The sequence below is a fragment of the Pithys albifrons genome, chromosome 8 (assembly GCF_047495875.1).
Source record: "Pithys albifrons albifrons isolate INPA30051 chromosome 8, PitAlb_v1, whole genome shotgun sequence".
Classification (NCBI taxonomy): Eukaryota; Metazoa; Chordata; class Aves; order Passeriformes; family Thamnophilidae; genus Pithys; species Pithys albifrons.
The window spans coordinates 1,936,095-1,961,629 of NC_092465.1; the positions used below are offsets into that span (position 1 = coordinate 1,936,095).

The following is a 25,535-nucleotide window of genomic DNA, read 5'->3' on the forward strand; positions in this document are numbered from 1 at the left end:
AAATTCTCCTTTTGTTAATGTTATCTCTGCCTGATTCCCCACCCATTCATCCCTGTTATATTTGCTGTATTTTCCCTGCTAGGCTTTGTGTGTTCCCTGATTACTGTGACATGAGCCTGTCCTGGAATGCCACATTGATCTCCTCCTGTTTTCTTCCCTAGCGTTTGTACACTGAGGCTTGGAATAAAGACAAGACCTCGATTCATGTCATGCCTGACACCCCAGAAATCCTGCTGGCCAAACAGAACAGAGTGAACTACAGTGAGGTGAGTGGAACTGGAGAGCTGAGACAGTTAAAGGCTTTCTGACAAGTGCAGTTTGGTCATCTCTGACTTTCAGTCAATAGTAGAATATTGTCAGGTTGTTCAGTTGCACAAATGCCCAGTTTCAGTGGTGAGATCAGAGTTGTTCTTTCACTGGAATTGACCTCCTGGGTACCTCATTAGGCTTTCAAAAGAAGTTATCCACCATAAATGAGAAATCCTTTATAGAGCAAGGAATGGAAATAAATAATTTTCCTTTGCCTTCCATAAATGGTTTCCATTTCCCAAACATCTATAATAAAATTACAGGGTCTTTGAAATCCTCAGTTTTTAATTTTCTAGTGAAGATAGAGCTGAGTTCAAGATGTTTAAGTTGCCTGAAGATTGAATATACTGTTGAGGGACTTGAAGAGTTTTATTACTCAGGTCTTTTTAACTGAAATGCTGCTTTGTTTTAGACACTAAAATGTGGCTTTTTCTCTCTCAGAAAATGTACAAACTGGCCTTGGAGGAATCCAAGAAGAAGGGCCATGATTTACGTTTTGATGCCATTCCCATTCAGTCTGCCAAAGCCTCCAGAGAGATTGCCAGTGATGTAAGCAGGGGTTTGGGTGTGGAATACCAAAAAAGAGTCAGAATGTTTGTTCTGTTGTTTGTTCATGTCATCCCTTAAACTATGGAATAGATAATATCAAATCCAGTGATCCCACCACCTGCCTTTGCTGCAGGAGCAGATTTGGTGCATTAAAGGAATGGGTAACAACTGTTTTAATGCATGAGGTGTGTACCACTGAAATAAATAAACAGAATAATGGCAGGAACATTTATACACCCCCTGCATCAGTTCCATGGTGTACTTGGATGTTCAAATAGGATGATAAAAGACATTCAAGTCAGTGCCAGAGTTTGTGAAGTTAATTTCTCATTCAAAAAGAATTCTTGCTGAAGTGTCATATTGAGTTTCAAAGTGTCTGAACACATAATGAGGAATAAATCTGTGTAATGACTCTGAGAGGTTTTGCTTCCTGGGTGAGGCAACATCACCAAGAGAGGGAGGATAACAGATTGTTGTGCTCTTTCTGTCAAGGTTGGTGTTTAAACTGTTTGTATTAAGACCAACTCCATCAATGGTGTTTTGTACAAAGTTTTAAAATAAGTTAATATTTAGTCTTAAGAGTAAAAGGATGTGGAATATCAAACTTATTAGAATGCGATGTTAAAAGTTTAGTGAATTTAAGCTGTGATGCAAGTACAAATCTGAGATAATTATATCTAATAAAAAAGGGTGTTTATGTGAAATCTAATCCAGTAGTGAAAAGACCTAGATCATACTTTTAACTTAACAAAACACTGGTGAATATGTTAAACAGTTTGAATTCTTTATTTACTTATCAATACACCAAATGACTCTGAATATCCTTTCCCTGCAGTACAAGTACAAGGAAGGGTACCGGAAGCAGCTGGGCCACCACATCGGGGCTCGCAACATCGAGGACGACCCCAAGATGATGTGGTCGATGCACGTGGCCAAGATCCAGAGTGACAGGGAGTACAAGAAAGCCTTTGAGAAGACCAAGACACACTTCAGTAGCCCTGTGGACATGCTGGGGATTGTGTTGGCCAAGAAGTGCCAAGGGCTGGTGAGCGACATCGACTACCGGCACTACCTGCACCAGTGGATCTGCCTGCCCGACCAGAACGACGTGATCCACGCCAGGCAGGCCTACGACCTGCAGAGTGATGTGAGCTCTCTGGGGTTTCACTTTGGGTGAGGAATGTCTTTGATGGTCTGTGCAGGTGGACTGGGCCATCATACCCTGATGTGGCACAACCAAATTTTCAAGACTTATTTTTAAGTTTCCTGGTTAATTAAAACTCAGATCTCCTACAGAACACATTAACTAATCAATACTTAAATGAAATCCTGTAGCTCCAGAATGTTCACTGTTTATCATTTACCATTCTGTGAAACTTGCATAATGGTTTCACTCTTTATGTAGAAGAAATTCAGTTATTTTTCTAATATTTTCTCTCAGGCTTTGAATTTCTTTGAATTAGTTGATAAAGTTGGTTTATCAAAGGTTACTTAACACTGAAAAGAATCAAGACTTATTTTCAAGGTCTATTTTTAAGTTTCCTGGTTAATTGACAGTCAGATCTCTTACAGGATATATTATCTAACTGATACTTAAATGACATCCTATAATTCCAGAATTTGCAGTGTTTATCATTTACCATTCTGTGAAACCTGCATAATTGTTTCTTTCACTCCTCATGTAGAAGAAATTCAGTTATTTTTCAGTTGACATTATATTAATAACCTGAGGAATAAAATGACATGCTGAATTCTACATGCTGATATGTGAGCCACTGGATTAACTAGTAACTATCCCACTTGTAGATTTTAATCCTTTTATCCACTGTTACTAAGTAATGGTTAAATGGAATGAGAAACTATATTCTGAGAGGGTTCCACCAACTTGAACTACATTTGTCCTGTATAAAATATGATTGTTTTTTTATCAGCTCTCTGTTTCCTGAAGTATTAGGAGCATGGAAACCTTATGAAGTGATCATGGCCAAAGGGTTACCAAATTATTTGTGTAACTGTGAGTTTTGTGTGAATAACTTCATGAGTTTTGTGTCTAAGATTTTCCTTCAGGCTTTGAATTCCTTTGAGTTAGGAATTGATAGGTTGTTTCACTGTGAAAAGATGCACTGTGTAACTTGCAATATTTATTATTTTATCAAAATAACTTGTGTAATTTTTCTTGTAACAGAACGTGTACAAGTCTGACCTGGAGTGGCTGAGGGGCGTTGGGTGGGTCCCAATTGGTTCCTTGGAAGTGGAGAAGGCCAAGAGGGCGGGAGAGATCCTGAGTGACAAGATCTACCGGCAGCACCCGGACACCATCCGGTTCACCAGCGTGCCGGACTCTCTGGAGATGGTGCTGGCCAAGCAGAACGCAGACACCATGAACAAGGTGAGTCCTGACCCCACTGGGCACCCTGTCAGTAAACCTGGCCTAAGCCCTGAGCCAGGACTAGAGCTGTGCTGAGCCCAGGCAGTGCTGCAGTTCAGGGTGATGTGTTTGCCAACACTTTGCTCTGGTTACTTCACTCAAAACTCTCGGGCCAAGTGGTGGAAGACTCAACTTTCCATGACATTCTGCAAATTGCATTTTAACCTTTTCCTTGGCCTGTGTGTGCAGTGGGCACTAATAATGCTTTGGTTTAGCCAGTGTTCTGAAGTAACGTGGCAGTTTCCCAAGTGGTGTTAAATTCCCTCAGATAAATTCTCCTTGTGTGTTATCTCTACCTGACTAAACACAGAACTGTCTATCCCTGCCATATTTCAGAGCATCACAGAATGTGTTGGGTTGGAAGGGACCTTAAAGATCACTTTGTTCCAGCCCCCTGCCATGGGCGGGGACACCTTCACTGGAGAGGTTCTTGCCATTTTAATTAATATGCTCTGTGTTTTCCCTGATTACTGAGGTATGGAATGTCACATTGTCCTCCTCCTGTTTTCTTCCGTAGCGTTTGTACACTGAGGCTTGGAATAAAGACAAGACCTCGATTCATGTCATGCCTGACACCCCAGAAATCCTGCTGGCCAAACAGAACAGAGTTAACTACAGTGAGGTGAGTGGAACTGGAGAGCTGAGACAGTTAAAGGCTTTCTGACAAGTGCAGTTTGGTCATCTCTGACTTTCAGTCAATAGTAGAATATTGTCAGGTTGTTCAGTTGCACAAATCCCCAGTTCCAGTGGTGAGATCGGACTTGTTCTTTCACTGGAATTGACTCCTGGGTACCTCATTAGGCTTTCAAAAGAAGTTATCCACCATAAATGAGAAATCATTTCTACATCGAGGTGTGGAAATAAATAATTTATCTTTTAAAATGTTCCTTTCTTTGCCTTCCTTACATGATTTCCATTTGCCAAGTATTTACAATATAGTTACAAAGTCTTCAAAACCTGGGGTTTTTATTTCCTGGAGACCAACATTGAAGATGCCTGAAGATTACCAGTATTGTTTAGGGACTCATTGTGTTTTATTACACACTTGTGCTTAACTAAGGCATAATTTTGCTTTAGGAACTAAAATAATATATTTTTTCTCTCTCAGAAAATGTACAAACTGGCCTTGGAGGAATCCAAGAAGAAGGGCCATGATTTACGTTTTGATGCCATTCCCATTCAGTCTGCCAAAGCCTCCAGAGAGATTGCCAGTGATGTAAGCAGGGGTTTGTTATTCCTGGATGGATTTGGTAATGGAAAAGGATCAGAATGTTTGTTCCATTGTTTGCTAATGTCACACTTCTAGCTAACACTGAAATCTGTTTTCAGAGGAATTCTACCACATGCCTTTAGTGCATGGAAGGAATGAATAGCCAGTATTTTTATGCATGAGGTTTATATCACTGCAATGAATAAATAGAATAATGTCAGGATCATTTATATGCCCCCTGTCATAGTTCCATTGATGTCCATGGATATCCAAGTAGGATGATAAAAACAGCTGTCTATATTAGAGTTAGTCAAGTTAATTTCTGATTCAGAATTAAAAAAATACTTTAAAATCTCTCTTCAAAAGAGACATATTAGTAAATCAATTATAAAAGCTTAAATGCTTGTCTTTTCCAGAAGGAAAAAATATTCTGTCAAAGTGTCTCTTTGAAATTCAAAATATCTGAGTACAAAACCGGGAAAATAATCTGCAATGACAAGGACAGGATTTGCATTGAGGATAAGGCAACATCCTTAAGAGTCAGAGAATTTTTATGCTCTTTGTTTTACTATCAAGATTGGTATTTTAAAAAATCCAAGTGTATATATGTATTTTTCCCTGCAGTACAAGTACAAGGAAGGGTACCGGAAGCAGCTGGGCCACCACATCGGGGCTCGCAACATCGAGGACGACCCCAAGATGATGTGGTCGATGCACGTGGCCAAGATCCAGAGTGACAGGGAGTACAAGAAGGACTTTGAGAAGACCAAGACACGCTTCAGTAGCCCCGTGGACATGCTGGGAGTGGTGCTGGCCAAGAAGTGCCAGGTGTTGGTCAGTGACATCGACTACCGGCACTACCTGCACCAGTGGATCTGCCTGCCCGACCAGAACGACGTGATCCACGCCAGGCAGGCCTACGACCTGCAGAGTGATGTGAGCAAGCCCCTTGCTTTGTAATGCATAATTTACACACTCCAGTTTTTTGTATGCCTTCATCACTTGCACTGGATTTGTCCACAGAGGGGAAATATTTGTCTTATTAAATCAAATTTGTCTTTAATTGTTTTTCCCTCTGTCCTCGACCTCAGGTGTAGTTTTCTTTCATCAGATTTATGTTTAATCCTATTTCCTCTGTCCTTAACCTGAAGTGTAATTTGTGTGTAACTGATACTTGTGGTGTGCTCCAATAACCCCATTCTTTTTGTTATTTATTAATTACTTTATTTAATCTTCAAAAAACCCAGTTATTTTCAAAACCATATCCTGCTACCAATCAGAAACGCATCAGTTGTTCCTATAGACTAAGATGTGCTTATTTATAATTATTTGAATACATTGGAACATATGTCATGGACTTCCAAATCTTTTCAGGCTGTTTACAAATCAGACCTGGAATGGCTACGAGGTATTGGATGGGTTCCTATTGGTTCCTTGGAAGTGGAGAAGGCCAAGAGAGCTGGAGAGATCCTGAGTGACAGGAAGTACCGTCAGCCTGCAGACAAAATCAAATTCACCAGCGTGACAGATTCCTTGCCCATGGTCTTAGCCAAGCAAAATGCTGAGATAATGAACAAGGTGAGGCTCCTTTTTTCCTTCTCAAAATCACCAGTATTACCAGTTGACAGAATTTGTTCATGAAGTGAAAAAAGCAAAATACAAAGTAAGACAAAAGACTTTTGTTGTGGACTTAAAATGAATGTCCAAATTCAGCCATTGCACAGCAAAGCTCTTATTTCAGGGCTCTCTGTCTGAAGTGAGCACTTGGTAAAAATATGCAGAAAGAAGTCACCTAAATCAGATATTTTTGAGGAGTAACACTGAATGATGAGCAAGTTGTGAGGAAATAGCTGAAGTTCTCTGGAAATGAAGCCTCTGCAGTTTATCTCTGAGCTGGAGGATGAAAGTCCTTCAGTACCTCCTCCTTCTCCTTTACAAGGAACATAATGAAACAACCTCTACAGCTACAGCAGAATAATAAATATATTTTTCCTCCTACAGCAGTTTCTCAGCAATCCAAAATCAACCAATTGCTGCACCAGCTTAGCTTGAGAAATAAAGGGCAAAGTTTCCTTCTTGAGCTGTTCAACGAGAAGCTTTGCTGAGGGAGGATATTTCATTGTTTGAACTACCCACAGCAGTGTGTACAATAATTTCTTTGGACCTATGTATTCATTTGGTTATATTTATACCTTGTCCTGCTTCCAGGTTACTTTTATACCATGGGTATATATAAATGCTTTCCCATTTGCAGTGGTTCCATCTTGGCCCTCCCAGAGAGGTGTTTCTAAAGGGCTGTTTCTCTCTTGCAGCGTCTCTACACGGAGGCCTGGGATGCAGACAAGAAGTCCATCCATGTCATGCCTGACACACCAGATATTCTGCTGGCCAAGGCCAATGCAGCCAATGTCAGCAAGGTGAGGACATTACACACTCACTGAGCTAAGGGAAATTCACAATGAAGGAACCATAAAGGGATTCTAAAACAGGCATTCATGAAAATCTTGAGACAAACTTACGAAATGTGGAGACCCATCTTAAATATTGATAAGCCATTTTCTGTTTTGTGTAGAAACTTTATGTACAAGCCTGGGAAGAGGCCAAGAAGAAGGGTTATGACATGAGAGCTGATGCAATCCCAATCCAAAGTGCCAAGGCATCAAGAGACATTGCGAGTGATGTACGTTCTTCCCTCCCATGTGTCTGTGACCAGCAGCAGTGTGACATGGTGGGCCATTCACCCCTGTTAATCCTCCCCTTTGTGTTTCCAGTACAAGTACAAGCAGACCCACGAGAAGGAGAAGGGGCACTACATTGGGTGCCCCAGTGCCAAGGAGGACCCCAAGCTGGCGTGGGCCGCGCGTGCCATGGCCCTGCAGAACGACCGGCTCTACAGGAAGGCCTACCACGACTCCAAGACCCAGATCCACATCCCTGTGGATGCCCTGTCGGTGCAGGCAGCCAAGGAGTGCCAGACCCTGGTCAGTGACACCGAGTACCGGCAGTACCTGCACCAGTGGACGTGCCTGCCCGACCAGAACGACGTGATCCACGCACGGCAAGCCTACGACCTGCAGAGTGATGTGAGTGGGAGGCTCTGCAGGAGAGCTGCGTGGCTGAGGCTCTGATAGTGACCATGTAAATGTCCTTCCCACTGCACATTCAGGAGTCCTGCTCTGATTATCTTATCCTTTCCAAATCAGTCCTGCTCTCAGCCTGGGGGCCAGAAATACCTTGGGTGGTTCATAAGGCAGCCGAGTTTTCTTGGTCTGCCATAGAATGTTTGCTTGCAGACTGTGCCCCTGGTTTGAATATAGCAAATGTCTTAAAAATATCTCTGTGGCTGTAAAAACCCAGGGTTTATCTGTGTGTGGAAAGCACATGAAACATCACAGTGTTTTTGGCTGCTTGTTGGGTATCTGTGTGAGAAGGAGTTTGGGGAAAGCCTTGTGGGAAATCTCCCTGCACAGAGTCAGAACCACAGAGTCCCAGAGTGGTTTGAGTTGGAAGGGACCTTAAAGATCACCTCATTCCAAGCACTGCCATGGGCAGGGACACCTTTCACAGAGCCTCATCCAGACTGGTCTTGAACACCTCCAGGATGGAGAGTCCACAACCTCTCTGGGCAAAGGGTTGTCTCTTCAATGTCAGTAACCCTTGGTGTGTTTGCAGAACGTGTACAAGTCTGACCTGGAGTGGCTGCGAGGCATTGGGTGGCTCACAGAGGGCTCTGTGGAGGTGGTGAAGGCCAAGAGGGCGCAGGAGCTGCTCAGTGACCGGCTGTACCGCACGCGGCCCGAGCAGCAGAAGTTCACCAGCATCGCCGACTCCCCCGACGTCGTCCTGGCCAAGACCAACGCCATGCAGCTCAGTGATGTAAGCACTGCAGCTGAATTTCCACTATGGGAATGACTGGCTGCAAATCAGTCACTGCAATTACCAAAGAATTCCCCTTGGAGTTTTTTCCCCCTAGTGAGATGCCCTTTTCTTCCTTCCTCCTCAGCGTCTGTATCGCGAGGCCTGGGATAAAGACAAGACACAGATTTCTGTACCTTCTGACACTCCTGTCATGCTGCAGTCCAAAGTCAACGCTCTCAACATCAGTAATGTAAGAGAAGGAAGTTAAATGCTTGTGGAGTATTAGAAAATGATGAATGACAATTGCTTTTTGTTTTTTTGACCTGTGCCTTTTTGGTTGTGCTGTAAATGGTGGTGCCCAAACAGCATCTTCCAATGTGTTTGTAAACAGGAAAGGACATCCAGGGGCTCTTTAGGTTGAGCGGTTTTGTGTTCATGAGCAAACTCCAAAATTCAGGGTGCAATTCCTGCTCCCTCTGGCAAACCCTGCCAAACACTTTCCCTGGAGGAGTTGTTGGAACCTGCAGACTCAGCAGCCCTGAGAGGCTTTGCAGACTTGTGTTGTTTCATTCATTACTTTTATAGCACCAAAACACTGGGGATTCTGTACAGATGGAAACATTTCCCAGTTTGAATTTCAGCAGGACTTGACTGGAGCTTTGCCTGGAAAATGCATTTGCTCCCAGCCTTTCTTGCTGTTATTATTATTAAATATTTTTCAAAAGTACCTGATGTGATTGGATTAGGCATGAAATATTTCAGGTGCTATTGAAAAAACATTTCACTTCCCCTATTTTTGTCTTGCCTGTGCTTTGATTACTGTTTTCTCTGAGTTCCTTCTAGTCTGACCTGCAATACCATTTGCTTTCTGAATTTTTACAGACATTACAAACAAATTAAAAAGTCCTTCATTTACCCACCTGTGCTAATGACAGAGTTGGCAGCTGGGCTGACCAACCTTCTGTGGGCTGAGATGCCACAAAGCAGGAACCCTCATGTTCTTGGTGTCCTGAACAGGTTGGGTGTCTCTGGACATGTGAAGGCACTTTGGTTTCTGCTCAGTTTCAAAAATGGATTGATCCTCTCTGCCTACACTCACCTTTCTGACAGGGATAAAAAGGCTGGTAAAGAAAGAAGTCCCTGGCATTAATACCTGAAGGTATTTATTTTGTCAGTGGCACAGATGTTTGGTCCCCATAGCTGTGACCCTGCACTCAGGTGTGTGTGAGCAGAGCCTCTGGGTTTGCACAGGTCGCATTCAGAGGGGGCACAGGGAGATGTTTGCAGCAATATTTCTGCTGCTTTAAGTCATGGATCTTCTGTTAAGACACTTGCCAGGATCATTGCTGTGACCCTGCCAGTTACAGTGGGCAAACAGGGCTCCCAAGATGGTAATTCCAAGGGAAGTAGGTCTTAAGGAAAGGAATTTTTATCTGAGAGGATTTGCTGTGTTTAACAAAGGTGATTAATTTCCTTTGCAGAAACATTATCAGAAGGCCTGGGATGAGGCCAAGGCGAAGAGCTATGACCTAAGAGCTGATGCCATTCCCATCAAACAAGCCAAGGCTTCCAGGGACATCTGCAGTGAGGTACAGCCTGTCCTGCCACGCTGGTGTGTCTGTCCAGCTCAGCAGGACCGAGCCACGCTCAGCTCAGGGAGTGAGAGCTTGGGCAGCTGCACGCCCTGTGTCTGGGGGTGGTGTCCACTGAGCAGGGTGTGACTTGTGGTGTCATCCCTGCACTTGCAGTACAAGTACAAGCAGACCCACGAGAAGGAGAAGGGGCACTACATCGGGTGCCCCAGTGCCAAGGAGGACCCCAAGCTGGCGTGGGCCGCGCGTGCCATGGCCCTGCAGAACGACCGGCTCTACAGGAAGGCCTACCACGACTCCAAGACCCAGATCCACATCCCTGTGGATGCCCTGTCAGTGCAGGCAGCCAAGGAGTGCCAGACCCTGGTCAGTGACACCGAGTACCGGCAGTACCTGCACCAGTGGACGTGCCTGCCCGACCAGAACGACGTGATCCACGCACGGCAAGCCTACGACCTGCAGAGTGATGTGAGTGCCTGCACACCTGGGAGCTGCTGCTCCTGCTGTTTAATGCAGCTCCTGCTGCTTAATGCTGCTTGTCCTCGTGGTTTGATACCTTACAGTCCCAACAGATTCATCTCTAGACTGTTCCCTTCCATTTTTATGTTGCTGCTATAATCTGCTCTTTTCCGTACATTTTATAAAAGTTCAGTTGGTGTCTGCTGTGATTTGGAGGGGAGGAAGGATTTGTCTCTCTTGCTTTGTTGGGACTAATGAATAACAGCTGTTTGCTGCCCTGGAATCAGGTGGCTTTTGACACTCCTGTTCATTTGAGTCAGCTTGGAAATCTATTTAATGGGAAAAAACCAATGTGAGGGACAGGTGAGATGTTTTAGTGGCTGATTGAGCAGCAGGAGTCAGTGCACCCCTTTCCTGGCTTGGCTTTGCTGCAAATCAGCCAACAGTAGTCACTCTTCTACTCCTCCAATTCTGAGCTTTGAAGGTGAGATTCATGATCCTTGCTTTTTGTCAAATTTCCTGGTGGGCATCTTGGTGGGTTTTTTTGGACTTGTAAATTGTTGGAATGACTGGAGAAGTAAGGACAGGAAGACTCTTTTAAGATCTTAATATTCATCATCATTAGCAGCAATTCCTTTCAGTTGTTTCCCCTCTATTCAACTTCACCAGGTTTAGAATATGTTGTTTAAGAAAGGAACTACTTAAAACCTGGTTCCCAGATTTCATTTTACTTCTGACAAGACACATCTCCTGCATGTAAAAACAATTCCCAATCACTTTAAACCAAAGTTCTCCTTTTCTGACCTTGTCTGCTGCAGGCTGTGTATAAGTCAGACCTGGAGTGGCTCCGTGGCATTGGCTGGTTGCCCAATGAGTCTCCAGAAATTAAGAGGGTGAAGAATGCCCAGGAGCTCCTGAGTGACAACGTGTACCGGACCCGCATCGACAGCCTCAAGTTCACCAGTGTGGTGGACTCTCCAGACGTTGTCCTGGCCAAAACCAACGCTGAGCAGCTCAGCATTGTAAGTGACAACCTCCTGGGGCTCTCAGGGACAGAAATCTCACTGCTGGAATGTAAAATTGATCAGTGGCATTTTAAGTTCAATGCTTTTCCAAGCATTTTATTTTTAGAGACAATAATTCAGCAAAGATTTGTGGGATTTTGTGTTATTGATGAGTGGGATTCTGTAATTATAATATAAACCAAACTGTTTTAACAGCCAAAATACAAAGAAGCCTGGGAGAAGGACAAGACCATGATCCATATTATGCCAGATACACCTGAAATCAACCTAGCCAAGGCTAATGCTGTTAATTATAGCCAGGTATGCTTATTGTTTTCTATACTTTCTACTTTCTGTTTTTTATAATTTCCTACTCTTTTCTACATGTCTCTAAAATGGGATGTGTGTCCTGTGAATTATGTCATTCTAAATGTTGTTCCAAAGCTGAAGATTGTCACACAAATCTCATGGAAGTCTGTCCTCATACAGGACTTGCAGCATTCCCTTCCCTCTACTGAGCATCCTTAAATTATTTAACCATTTAAAAATAAATGCTTTCATAGAGCTCTTTAAAAATTATGAATATCATGCACCATTCAGGTAATATTTTGTTGATGAGGGCCCAAGGCATATAAATATTTTCTAAACTTTTACAGACACCTTTTTGTGCTTTATAGGTTGCAAAACTGGTGTAGCAGGCCCTGTGCATGTTCTAAAGGCAGTAAGATTTGCAGCACAATTTACGTCTGGGAGCAGGAGTTGTGCACTCAATAATTCATGGTGTTTCAGCACAGAAAGGGCAGAAAACTCTGAGTTTCTTTAATGGTAAATGCCAGAACATTTACCACGTGTGGCATTTTCCTGTCATTTCAGAAAATGTATAAAGGAGCTTGGGATGAGCTGAAGGTGAGCTACGATTTGAGAGCAGACGCCATCCCTATCAAGACAGCCAAGGCTTCCAGAGAGATTGCCAGTGATGTAAGTGCCAAGAGAGACATCTGGATGTTCACATGCTCTAGAAGCTGTTCAGGGTAACTGTTGTAATGGTGACCTGTGCTCTCCCCCAGTACAAATACAAGCTGGAGCATGAGAAGCAGAAGGGACACTACGTTGGGGTCCCCAATGCAAAGGGAGACTCGAAAATCCAGTTTGCCCTCGACGTGGCCAAAGTTCAGAGTGAACGAGAGTACAAGAAGCACTTTGCCAAGTGGAAGACCCAGTGCCACCTCCCAGTGGACATGATGGCCATCGTGGCAGCCAAGCACGGGCAGACCCTTGTCAGTGATGCCGATTACCGGCACTACCTGCACCAGTGGATCTGCCTGCCCGACCAGAACGACGTGATCCACGCCAGGCAGGCCTACGACCTGCAGAGTGATGTAAGAGAACATGAAAACATCCCTTAGCTTATTGCTGCATTGTCCCTTCTTACTCTGCTTCTGCTCCAAGCAGCGGGAACCTGCTGAACTCGGGGAACTGGGTTTGCTCTGTGTCAGGAGTACATGATAATTATCACTTACATATCACCAAGCTGAATGGTGATAAATTCAGATACAGTGCTCATGTTGGAGTTACTGCTCTCCTTTTAGCCACTGGAAGTGCATGCCAGTGGTCCTGGATGCTGCTGGAACTGCAGCTAAGAGCATGGGCCCTGTTTCGTTTCCCAGGCTGTCTACAAGACTGATCTGGAGTGGCTGAGGGGCATCGGGTGGTTGCCAAATGATTCCCTCGGAGTCAAGCACGTCAAATACGCTGGAGATCTCCTGAGTGAGGTAACAGGATGTTTGTCCATGCTGAAATCTCCTTCAGGATGTTTGTCACCCAAAGTGTTTTAAATGGTTAAAGATGTTGGTTTGTTTCTAATGCAAAATGTAGTATTTTCACACCATTCATCCTGTATGGAAGGGTGTTCTTTCCTTGGAAACCCTTTGCCTTGTGACTGTGTGTGGAGCTGCTGTGTCAGCCAGAGCTGTCCCAGGGTGGTCTGAGTGTTCTTTCCTTGCCTTGTGACTGTGTGTGGAGCTGCTGTCTCAGTCAGAGCTGTCCCAGGGTGGTCTGAGTGTTCTTTCCCTGCCTTGTGACTGTGTGTGGAGCTGCTGTGAGGCAGGAGCTGTCCCAGGGTGGTCTGAGTGTTCTTTCCTTGCCTTGTGACTGTGTGTGGAGCTGCTGTGTCAGCCAGAGCTGTCCCAGAGTGGTCTGAGTGTTCTTTCCTTGCCTTGTGAGTGTGTGTGGAGCTGCTGTGTCAGCCAGAGCTGTCCCAGGGTGGTCTGAGTGTTCTTTCCTTGCCTTGTGAGTGTGTGTGGAGCTGCTGTGTCAGCCAGAGCTGTCCCAGGGTGGTCTGAGTGTTCTTTCCTTGCCTTGTGAGTGTGTGTGGAGCTGCTGTGTCAGCCAGAGCTGTCCCAGGGTGGTCTGAGTGTTCTTTCCTTGCCTTGTGACTGTGGGTGGAGCTGCTGTGAGACAGGAGCTGTCCCAGGGTGGTCTGAGTGTTCTTTCCTTGCCTTGTGACTGTGGGTGGAGCTGCTGTGTCAGCCAGAGCTGTCCCAGGGTGGTCTGAGTGTTCTTTCCTTGCCTTGTGACTGTGTGTGGAGCTGCTGTATCAGCTAGAGCTGTCCCAGGGTGGTCTGAGTGTTCTTTCCTTGCCTTGTGACTGTGTGTGGAGCTGCTGTGTCAGCCAGAGCTGTCCCAGGGTGGTCTGAGTGTTCTTTCCTTGCCTTGTGACTGTGGGTGGAGCTGCTGTGTCAGTCAGAGCTGTCCCAGGGTGGTCTGTCTGACTGTTGCACCCCTCCCACAGAGGAAGTACCGCACCAAGGCCGACACTCTGCCCTTCACCCCCGTGGCAGACAGGGTGGATTTTGTCACCGCGAAGAACTGTGGGGACATCCTCAGTGATGTGAGTTTGCTCCCAGGGGTCTGGGCTGCCCTGACCTCTGGGACTCTGTGTTCAGTGTGTTTGTCCAACAGCCTTGCAGGCTCAGGGCTTTGTGCAGTATTTCATGTATAAATCAGAGTGTTTCCCAACCCTGTGATGGTGCTGCAGTGCTTTCCTTTCTCTCTTCCAGGTTAAATACCACAAAGCCTGGAATGAGGCCAAGTCCAATTACACTCTGACAGACACTCCACAGCTGGACATGGCCCGGGAGGCAGCCAGGATTCTAAATCAGGTACATGAGCTCTCCTTGACAGTTTCTACTCACTTTAGTAACTCTGTCAAGGTATTTAGAAAACCTGCCTTATTAAGAACAACCCAAAAGAAGGATTTGTTATCATTATACTTTAAGTTAGGTCACATATGTAGAATGGTTTGGTTGGAAGGGACCTTAAAGCTCATCTCACTCCACTCCCTGCCATGGGCAGGGACACCTTCCATTAGCCCAGATTGCTCCAAACCCCATCCAGCCAGGCCTTGAAATGTATCTACACTGTGATAGTTATCATTAGAGTAGTGTTGACTTCCTCCTCACTCTTATTTCCACAGAATTTATACAAGGAAAGTTGGGAGAAAGAAAAGGCCACTGGGTACCTGTTACCTCCTGACACGGTGCAGATCTCTCATGCCAAGCACTCAAGTGATGTCCAGAGTGAGGTGAGGATTTTCTCAGAGGGAAAACAAGTCCTTGAAAATTCACTACAAGACCTAAAAGAGTTTCCTTTTGGGGTAACATCCAGAGTTTTCATTTTGGAGATTTCAGTGCTGAAAAGTCAAACTGATCCTTCCACATTCACTCTCTCCAGAAACAGCCCTTCCAAAATAACTGAGGTGGACTTTCATATTTTATAGGTGTTGAATAATTGAAGTGATATTATGATTCTAATATATGGCTCTGATTCCACTTTTTGGCATATCATGGAGGTTTCCTCCTTGGAAACCTGTAGAGGCAGTAACCACTTTATATTTTAAACATGTGCATAATGGATATTGAAATTATTCTGTGACTCTTATTTGGAATATACATTTTGTCCAAACAGAGTGATGTAAATGGCTTAAATAAACGGCCACTTTTCAGCCTGTCTCAAGTAATCTGTTGCAAGATTGAGACTGAATGCACTTAGCAAACATTTCCCTTTGTGTTAACAATACTGTTCACTAAAAATTGGTAGCATTTCAGTGTCCATCTCTCTATAGACTATAGTGTGTATATATATATATATATGTACATATAGCATATATAAATATATGCTATATTTTGAACTGTAAGGCCTGTACACAGTAACATTTGCTGTTTGTTATTGAAAACCTGAAGCTGCACTGGACAGTTGTGTCTCCTCTGCTCTCTGTGTTGACAAACCCTTGGCTGTTCCCTGGTTAGAACCAGGGTGGGGATCATCAGTGCTGATTTATCCCTATTTCCCTCCTCCATCAGCTGAAATACAAGGCTGAGTACATCAAGCAGAGAGGGCACTACGTTGGGGTTGCCAAGATGAGGGATGACCCCAAGCTGGTGTGGTACGAGCACGCGGGCGAGATCCAGAACGACCGCCTGTACAAGGCCGACTACAACAAGACCAAGTCCAAAATCCACATGCCTGTGGATGCCGTGGCGGTTGTGGCAGCCAAGGAAGGGCAGAACCTGGTCAGTGATGTGGAGTACAAGCAGTACCTGCACGAGTGGACGTGCCACCCCGACCAGAACGACGTGATCCACGCGCGCCAGGCCTACGACCTGCAGAGCGACGTGAGTGGGGTGCACACGCTCTGGCCCGAGGGGAGTGCAGAATTCATCCTGAATTCAATCAATCCCCTTCCTTTTCCCTTGTCTTTGTGACTTAGAATGTTTATAAATCCGACCTGGAATGGCTCCGCGGCATTGGGTGGATCCCTCTGGATTCGGTGGAACACAAGAAGGTGAAGAATGCGCAGGAGCTGATAAATAAGGTGAGAGAGGATTTTCAGCAGGGCCACAATGAGCTCTTCTTTCTCATGCACGGTGTTTAAGGTGTTATTTCACCCCTCTGCAGAGATCTTACACCAAAGAAGCCCTGGATAACTTTTCCAACTACACCAGTGTGGTTGACACTCCTGACATCGTGTTGGCAAAGATGAACTCTGTCAATCAGAGTGATGTATGTACTTTTTCTTATAATGGAAACTTATATAGAAGAATTAGTAAATTTTTTAATTGCATTTGCTAAATTATCCTGTGTTTAGCCTTGTGTGTGTGTGTGTGTGTGTGTAAATGCTGCTTCACTAATAACAGGTTTTCCTGGGGGAAGTAAATTTAGTAAGAAGTGATGTGAATGAACAACACAACATCCTATCCAAAATAATTTAACATTTTCCTGTAGAAGACTAGAGAATGTGTCTGATTTAGATTTTGCTTCTAGTAGTTGAAAATTGAGTCTTGTTCTCAGAATATACATAAGAGAAAATGAATGTCTACTTCTAAGAGTTGGGCTAATTGGAATAATGTGTTTCTGCTGTGGAATGAACACTGTGTGGATTTTCTTTTTGTAGCTGAAATACAAAGAAACCTTTAACCTTGAGAAAGGCCAGTATATTGGGTCTGATGACACTCCTGCACTGCACCATGCCAAGGACATGTCCTTACTCCACAGCGAGGTAAGATCCCAGAAATATCCCCCTAATCCTGGATTTCTTTGTTGGAGAGCACCAGAGCATGGACTGAACTCCAGGAAGCTGTTCCATCCCTGTTTCTGCCACTGGTCTGCTGGGTGGCCCTGGCAGAGTTGTGTCATTTCCAGGTCTGGATCACTGGAATCAGGATAATTTCTTTCCTTATTGAACTGATCTCAAAGCACAGCTGGGTGGTGTTTGGAAGCTGTAACAGGAGAAATTGGGTGACAAAACCAATTCATGATTCCATCCAATAAGATCTTCTTTGGCCACTGATGACATTTACATTTACTTTTTTATAAGAGAGGAAAACTGTAGATTACTTACATTATTAAGCTGTTACTTTTGGGTAGTCTCATTAATTTTAATAGGGAATCTCTACTCTTTGGAAATATAAATGACCACTTAGTCATATGAATGGGCACTTCATAGTTTAGTCTAAAGGCAAATATACATAATATTTGACAAAATTAGATGTGTTAGAAAAGTGCCACTGACACAGTTAATGTTTCTGTAGTGAACACCAACATTACTTGAGGATTTTTGATCACATCTATAAAATTATCCATCTCAGTTCTACACTGCTCTTTTAAGCAAGAGTTTGTATCTACATTTGGGATATTTTGTGACTCGGATATAAATCTAACAAAGAAAGCAGAAATGAGCTCAAATTTGTGCTCAGGTGCCTTCCTGGTGTGGAACACAAACCCTGCCTGCCTTGCACTGAATAACAGAAAATAAACAGAGTTTACTCTACTGGGACCCACTCCCTAAACCCAGTCACATTCCTCGTGTGTCTAAATGGCAGAGTCAGGTCTCTTGGAAAGCATGATTTTTAATTTTTCTTTACCAAAACTTGTCTGTGCTTTGTGCAGAAACATTACAAGAAGGCCTGGGAGCTGAGCAAGCCCATTGGCTACACCCTGGATGAGCAGTACGTGCCCCTGGTGGGAGCGAAGCACGCGAACCACATCAACAGCGAGGTCAGAGGCAGCACTCCAGTCCTCCCTCTTTATCCCATGGTTGTTGTTAGAATGAATGCCAAAATTCCACATTGATGTCTTGCAGCTGAAATACAAGGCAATCTATGAGAAGCTGAAAGGCCATTACCTGGCTGGGAAGGAGATTGGGGATTTCCCTGCAGTCGTTCACTCACTGGAGTTCCAGAAAATGAGGAGCGCGGTAAGGAGAGAATTCTCTCCCTGAGGTGTCCTCCAGGATCTTTATCTCACTATTCATCTCACTAATTTCACTAATGAAATCCACTATTTCAATATTTAAACATGTATAATGCAATGGTTAATAGAATTACAGAATCACAGAGGTTGGAAAAGACCTCCAAGGTCAGGTTGGACTCACCAAGTCCAGCCTTAACATCCAGCCACAGTAACATCACTCAAAGTGATTTCAACATGTTTGTGTTTCCTGAATGGTCCCTTTATACATGGGCTCAATAACTGAACTTGAAGTGATTTGGGAGATTAAGAAGGGATTTGTTTGGCTATTACACAGAATAGAATAGGAAATGTAGAATAGAATAGGAAAAGAGAGACATAGGCATGGGATAGGGAGAAAAGAGAGGCATGGGATAGGGAGAAAAGAGAGGCATGGGATAGGGAGAAAAGAGAGGCATGGGATAGGGAGAAAAGAGAGGCATGGGATAGGGAGAAAAGAAGGGCATGGGATAGGGAGAAAAGAAGGGCATGGGATAGGGAGAAAAGAAGGGCATGGGATGGGAAGAAAAGAGAGGCATGGGATAGGGAGAAAAGAAGGGCATGGGATAGGGAGAAAAGAAGGGCATGGGATAGGGAGAAAAGAAGGGCATGGGATAGGGAGAAAAGAAGGGCATGGGATAGGGAGAAAAGAAGGGCATGGGATAGGGAGAAAAGAAGGGCATGGGATAGGGAGAAAAGAAGGGCATGGGATAGGGAGAAAAGAAGGGCATGGGATAGGGAGAAAAGAAGGGCATGGGATAGGGAGAAAAGAAGGGCATGGGATAGGGAGAAAAGATTTCTGTTTCAGTTAAAGAATATGAGGAGTAGGAAATAGCACTTGGGATTTTTTTGCTTTACAAATAAAAGCATAGATTTGGAGTTGAAACAGGAATTTAAGAAGTGGGAAAGGTAAATGCATGTGTAGTGTTTTGCTGTTACCACCCTGCACATGCAGCAAGTCAGGCAGGGCATGAAAGGAGTGTAATCCCAAATGTTCTGTCTTTATTAGATAAAAACCATGTTTTTAGCTTATGACTTTTTTAATCTTGAAGTCTTCTTAACTAGTTGTTAAATCTGCAAGTGAAGGAGGTCATTCTTGTCCTTCTAGACCCCCATCAGAATAAATAGTGATTAATATCCAAGATTTCATCCTGCTGAGTGCCATGGGAGTTCAGCTGCTAAATCCAGCAACCATGTCTCAGATTATGCTGTGGCCTGTGAGTCACTTATGCAGAAAATCCCTGTTCTTTCCCCCCCTTTGCCCACCTTTCCTCCTCAGCTGGCCTACAGAAAGAATTACGAGGACACCAAGAAGAACGTGCACATCCCAACCGACATGATGAACCACGTGCTGGCCAAGAAGTGCCAGTACATCCTCAGTGACCTGGAATACAGAACTTACTTCCACCAGTGGAATTGCTCCCCTGAAGAAAATGATGTTATTCACGCCAGAAAAGCCCAGGAAATCCTGAGTGATGTATGTTTAGCATTTATTTGGAATAGGCTCAGTTGGAAGGGACCCATCAGCAGGTCCAGCTCCTGGTCCAAAAATGCCAGCATGTGGCTGAGAGTGTTGTCCAAATACGTGAACTTATTGGGACTTATTTGACATCATAGTAGTACCATTCATGTAATTTTTTCCAATGTTTTAAATATAAAATACTTTCAATTATCTGCCATGGTATTTAAATGTGAAATCAGTAACTGTGCCTTTAGATTTCTTAGGGTACAGTACCAGTCCTTCTGGATCCATTGGGTCTGGGAAAGAATTCTCCTGGTCCATTTGGGGCTGGATCAGCCCCAGGGTGTGAGCTGAGGAATGGTCTCTGAGCCAAAACACTTCCTCATGTTCCATGGTCAGCAGCATCTCAGCTTGGGCCAATCAGCTTCCCTGTGGCAATCTGGGGGGGTGTTAATTGCCTGGCCTATTACTATGCAGAATTCTTTGGTTTAACTCCCCTTGCAAATCCTGGGGTTGAAAATCCTTCAGCAGCCCATGGGATGCTCTCTGTGCTCCCGTGTGAACTTCCAGGTGGACTGGAGTTTCCAAAGGAGTCTGATTCACATTCAGTGACCTCCTGCTTTGGATCTGCACGAGTCAAAGATACTGAATAGAGAGAAGAAACAAATACTCTCTTTTTGTCAGAGAATCTCAGATTTGCTGGAGTTGGAAAGGACCCCTGGAGATGATCTTGTCCCACCCAGGCTCACCCAAAACACGGGATTGTGACCAGGCAGGATTTGAATGTCTCTGGAGCAGGAGACTCCACATCCATTCCAGTGCTCCCTCCTCCTGAACAATATTCCCAGGAATCATATTCATTTTTTCCCAAGCAGAAGCAAATTTCTTCCTAACTTTCTGCTCTTTTCCCACCCATGTAGGCAGTGTATAAAGATGACTTAAACTGGCTGAAGGGCCTGGGCTGTTATGTCTGGGATACTCCACAGATCATACAGGCTAAGAAGTCCTATGACCTCCAGAGCCAAGTAAGTGTGTTTTCCTTGGAATTGACACCTCTTCTAGTCCAGAGCAGAGTGAAATAATTCCTGTTGAACAGAAATATGTTGTTAAATCTGGGATAATACACTCTTGAGTTTTGTCTGTAGAGACATCCCTTGTGTTATTGAAGGAGCAGAAAACAGGAGAATGGAGAGAGAGCAAAGCTGTGGGTTTTGTCAGTGAGAGCATACCACTTTTTGATTTCTGTATGGACCAGGTACCTCAGGGAGACATTTCTGTTGGGGAAATAGTGTCTCTTGCCTTGCTGGTTGTCCTCTGAGCCTGCAGTGATGCATAATTGTCATTATTCCTTAGTTCAGATTGGCTTTATAGTAAGAATTTCTATTTTATGACCTGTCACTTTTAGAACTGCTCTTCACTGAGCTGTAATCCTGAGCTTCAGAACTGATTTTAAAGAGAGCTGGCAGGGAATTTCCAGGTTGTTTTCAGCATCAGTGAGGTTTTTGTTTGTTCTTTTCCTTAGATACAATACACCTCTGCAGGAAAGGAGAACTTGCAGAACTTCAGTGTGGTCACAGACACCCCTGTGTACGTGACTGCCCTGCAGAGTGCTGCCAATGCCAGCGAGGTGAGAGCCCCTCTGCCCCCCTGCAGCTCTGCCCCTCTTCCCTCTGAGAGCTGGCACAGCTCCCTGACTCTGGCTGCCATTTCCAGGTGAAATACAAGGAAGAATTCCATAAAACTAAGGACAAGTACACGACTGTGACCGAAACAGTGGACTCTGAAAGGGTTCAGAATTTGAAACATCTCTACAGCAATGTAAGTGGGCCCTTCCAGCTCAGAATATTCTGGTGTTTCTTCACATCTTTTCTTCTTTTAAGCTGCTGTTGAGAGGGAATTTTGTTTTATTTTGTTGTTTCCCTCTGTCTGAAGATAAATATCCAAACAAGGAGCCTCTCAAAGCCAGTGAGAACCCTCTGAGGTGGAGGAGATGATGTTTTTCAGGCAGATGGATTATTCTAACTGTAGTTCCAGTTTTATCCAAACACAGGCATTAATAAATGGATAAAATTGCACCTGAAGAAAATTAACACCTCCTATGAGAACAAACATGAATAACTAGAACAAATTTTTAGCATCTTTTATGTGCACTCCCAAGATTAAACTTGATGTCAAGGAATAGTTACGGGATCTGAATAAAACCAAAAGGGCTTTGGATTCCTGCTGAAATTTCTGCTGATTTCTATTGACTGTTGGTTATTACCAAGGAAAAGAATTTTTCCACTCACACAGACTTTCTGTTCCCCCCAGAATCTCTACAGGAAGGCCTGGGATAAAGTGAAGGCCACTGGATATGCCATACCCTCGGATTCTGTAGCCCTGGCACGTGCCAAGGAGCTGAAGCACAATGCCAGTATTGTGAGTGAATTAAATGCTTTATTTTTTATCAGATCATCAGTTATAACAAATAGTTAGTGCCTTGCGTGGTCTACAGGTAAAAAAGGTTTTAAGATTTATTTTCTCTTTTCAATTAAGATCTAATATGTATCTGCAGATAATCAGTTTTCTGTGATAATAATTTGGATAATTTATTCCTTTGTGTCTTTAAAGGAAAATGGTCATGTTTTATAGTGATCAAAACTGTCTCTTGGAAACGTCTGGTTTGTGATTTTTTAGGCTAAATTTCATGAGCATCCAGATCAGAAAAATTACAAAACATTTATATATTTTTTTTTTAGTATAGAAGAACATCTTATGCTTTACTGAACTGAGGATTAGGAGAAATCACTCCATGGATCTGTTTAAATGAAAAAACTGGAATGATAAATAGCTTATTCTGCATTTATTTGCTTTTAAAATCTAGTCAGCTGTTATTTTCACAGTGTGATGATTCTGATGCACTTCTGCCATTTAAGATAAACCAGAAACCCAAATCCTGCTTTAAAGCCTTTCTCTGCTTGTTGGACTCAACTGAGCATTTTGTTACCGAGCAATTTTGCTCCAAATGCTGTTCAGAGTCTCTGGAGTCAGTGAGCTGTTGCCTTTCCCTGCCCTGCCCAGGTGAAGTACCGGGAGGAGTACGACAAGTTCAAGGCTCTGTACACGCTGCCCCGGGGGGTGGAGGACGACCCCAACACCGAGCGCTGCCTGCGCGTGGGGAAGCTCAACATCGACGTAAGTGCTGCCTCGGGGGGGTTCTGCTCATCAGTCCATGCTCACCTCAGAACAGGCTGCTCAGAGAACACACCTCCATCCAGATTCTTGGGTTGAGTGGCAAAATGCCACTGCCCAATACAGAGTCTGTCTCCCTTCCTCTGGGTAAAGGGAGAAAGGAAAAAACTGGAAACTCAAACAACAGGTTTAAACTTAAACTAATTATATATATTTATACAGAAAGAAGAAAATTAAAAGGAAACTACAATATAACAACCAGGAAACTAACTGTAGGACAAGAGGGCATGGGCTTAAGCTCTGCCAGGGGAGGTTTGGGTTGGATATCAAGAAGAAATTCTTTGCAGAGAGAGTGCTCAGGCATTGGAATGGGCTGCCCAGAGAGGGGGTGGATTCCCCATCCCTGGAGGTGTTTAAGGTGAGCTTGGCCGTGGCACTGAGTGCCATGATCTGGTAAAGGGACTGGAGTTGGCCCAAGGGTTGGACTTGCTGATCTCTGAGGTCTCTTCCAACCCAACTGATTCTATGATTCTATGAACATGCTTACAAAAGCCAGATATAACAAAAATTTTCTACCTCCCACCAAAAACAGATTCCATCACTCTAGATCTAATAAAGCCCCCTAAAAGACGCCCAGCAAGGCAAAAAGAGAGAAAATAACAATAAAATGTTTCTACTTCTCTGAACTCAAACAAAGTGCAAAGTAGCAGTGGCAGCAGGCAGGGCCCAGCACAGCCACACAGCAGCGGCATGTCCTCTCTGGGCTGTAGCCATGATGGGAACTGCCAAACCCCTCCTACCCTACTGTAGTTATATCTCAGGTTTGCCTCATCTGGTATGAGATATTTCTTTGGTTGTTTAAGTCAGGTGACACCTGTCCTTCCTAATTTACGTAGATTCTCTGAGCCTGCTAAACTGAACTAAAACTAAAGCCAAAACTACCACATTCCCCATCTCCACATGCATTGCTAAATTCTGGAATACACCTCCAAATTTAAGCTTTTGATTCAGGTGTTCCTTGGCTTGCACAGCCAAACCTTTACTGTGAAGTTAAAGCTACATGTTCTACTTTCATTTATTCACAAAATCACAGACTATTCTGAGTTACAAAGACCCACAAGGATCATCAAGTCCAACTCTTCAGTCAATGGCCCACACAGGGGATTGAACCCATGACCTTGGCATTGTTACAGCCAAGTTTTAACCTACTGAGCTAATCTGTCTATCCATCCATCTATTTATCTATCACTCTATCCATCCATCCATCCATCCATCCATCCATCCATCCATCCATCCATCCATGTCTCTGTCCCAGAATCCCAGACTATTCTGAGTTGGAAGGACCCACAAGGATCATCAAGTCCAACTCTTCAGTCAATGGCCCACACAGGGGATTGAACCCATGACCTTGGCATTGTTACAGCCAAGTTTTAACCAACTGAGTTGATCTCAGGATTTAGCTCATCAGCACAATGAAAATTGAACAAATCCTATTCTATCAGCTTTGATAAGATCTTGCCAATTATTTTTAGAGCAGACAAGATGTAAATTTTAGCCATGAGCAAAGTGACATCAATGTTTTTCTTCCAATGCACCAACAGTTTGTGACTTACTATCATTGATGTCCGGAATCATTATTGATGTCCAGAATCATTATTGATGTCCAGAATCATTATTGATGTCCGGAATCATTACTGATGTCCAGAATCATTACTGATGTCCAGAATCGTTATTGATGTTCTGCTCCACCTCCACAGCGCCTGTACAAAGAAGCCTATGAGAAGACTAAGGCCAAGGTGCACATCATTCCAGACATGGTGGACATCCTGTCTGCCAAGGATGCCCAGAAGAAGATCAGCGAGGTGGATTATCGCACGCGCCTGCACGACTGGATCTGCCTCCCCGACCTGCAGGTCAACGCCCACGTGCGCAGGGTCACCGACCAAGTCAGCGATGTGAGTCCCCCAGTGTGTGCTCCTGGTCATTTCTGAGGGGGTTCTTGTGTTTCTGCCTCCTTAGAAGAAAGGGTTCAACCAAAGATTGGTGTTTCTGCCCCCTTTAGAAGAAATAGTTCAACCAGAGATTTGTGTTTCTGCCCCCTTTAGAAGAAATAGTTCAACCAGAGATTGGTGTTTCTGCCCCCTTGGAAGAAATGGTTCAGCCCAGATTGGGGCAGAGCACTCCAAAGTGTCCTTGACCCCGTTGTGTTGGTTTTGGAGCACTTGGCAATAAATGTGTAGCTGAGTTGGGGCTCAGTTCCATTGCATCATAGAATCCCACACTGGTTTGGGTGGGAAGGGGTCTTAAAGCCCATCCTGTCCCACCTCCTGCCATGGGCAGGGACCTTCCACTATCCCAGGTTGCTCCAGCCTGGCCTTAGACAGTCCCAGTTATGGGGAACCCACAACCTCTCTGGGCAACAATTCCAATCATCTCAGTGTTACCACTGTTGGTGTTGGGTCATGGCATTGGTTCTACCACTTCAACCACCCCTGTGTGTAAATTGTCCTTTATTTGATTGTATAAGATGTGGAAACTTTGGAAGGCTGAGAAAATCCTGGTTGTGTGAAGCTTCCACACACTTGCCTTGTGTAGCCAGCCCAGGGATCTGTCAGTAAATCAGTGCCCAGTAGGATGTGCAGGCAGTTTTTTCTGAAAAATAATTGGATTTTTAACTTACTGGCCAAATTGAAGCAATGAAGAAAAA

At 44.1% G+C, this 25,535-nt stretch overlaps 1 protein-coding gene across 1 annotated transcript in view; it reads left to right on the forward strand.

Annotated features, from left to right (window-relative positions):
* NEB (nebulin) overlaps positions 1–25,535 on the forward strand; it is a 118,482-nt gene that overhangs the window by 43,400 nt on the left and 49,547 nt on the right. Inside the window, exons 57-88 of the mRNA XM_071562583.1 lie at positions 162–266; positions 751–858; positions 1,694–2,005; positions 3,044–3,247; positions 3,804–3,908; positions 4,395–4,502; positions 5,121–5,432; positions 5,871–6,074; positions 6,809–6,913; positions 7,069–7,176; positions 7,268–7,579; positions 11,224–11,427; positions 11,626–11,730; positions 12,283–12,387; positions 12,477–12,788; positions 13,077–13,181; positions 14,201–14,299; positions 14,469–14,570; positions 14,885–14,992; positions 15,771–16,082; positions 16,178–16,282; positions 16,366–16,470; positions 16,862–16,966; positions 17,857–17,964; positions 18,050–18,163; positions 19,475–19,672; positions 20,578–20,682; positions 21,180–21,284; positions 21,371–21,475; positions 21,968–22,075; positions 22,718–22,831; positions 24,586–24,783. Of these exons, the coding sequence (XP_071418684.1) occupies positions 162–266; positions 751–858; positions 1,694–2,005; positions 3,044–3,247; positions 3,804–3,908; positions 4,395–4,502; positions 5,121–5,432; positions 5,871–6,074; positions 6,809–6,913; positions 7,069–7,176; positions 7,268–7,579; positions 11,224–11,427; positions 11,626–11,730; positions 12,283–12,387; positions 12,477–12,788; positions 13,077–13,181; positions 14,201–14,299; positions 14,469–14,570; positions 14,885–14,992; positions 15,771–16,082; positions 16,178–16,282; positions 16,366–16,470; positions 16,862–16,966; positions 17,857–17,964; positions 18,050–18,163; positions 19,475–19,672; positions 20,578–20,682; positions 21,180–21,284; positions 21,371–21,475; positions 21,968–22,075; positions 22,718–22,831; positions 24,586–24,783 (4,905 nt within the window). The remainder of the gene's footprint in view (positions 1–161; positions 267–750; positions 859–1,693; positions 2,006–3,043; positions 3,248–3,803; positions 3,909–4,394; positions 4,503–5,120; positions 5,433–5,870; positions 6,075–6,808; positions 6,914–7,068; positions 7,177–7,267; positions 7,580–11,223; positions 11,428–11,625; positions 11,731–12,282; positions 12,388–12,476; positions 12,789–13,076; positions 13,182–14,200; positions 14,300–14,468; positions 14,571–14,884; positions 14,993–15,770; positions 16,083–16,177; positions 16,283–16,365; positions 16,471–16,861; positions 16,967–17,856; positions 17,965–18,049; positions 18,164–19,474; positions 19,673–20,577; positions 20,683–21,179; positions 21,285–21,370; positions 21,476–21,967; positions 22,076–22,717; positions 22,832–24,585; positions 24,784–25,535) is intronic.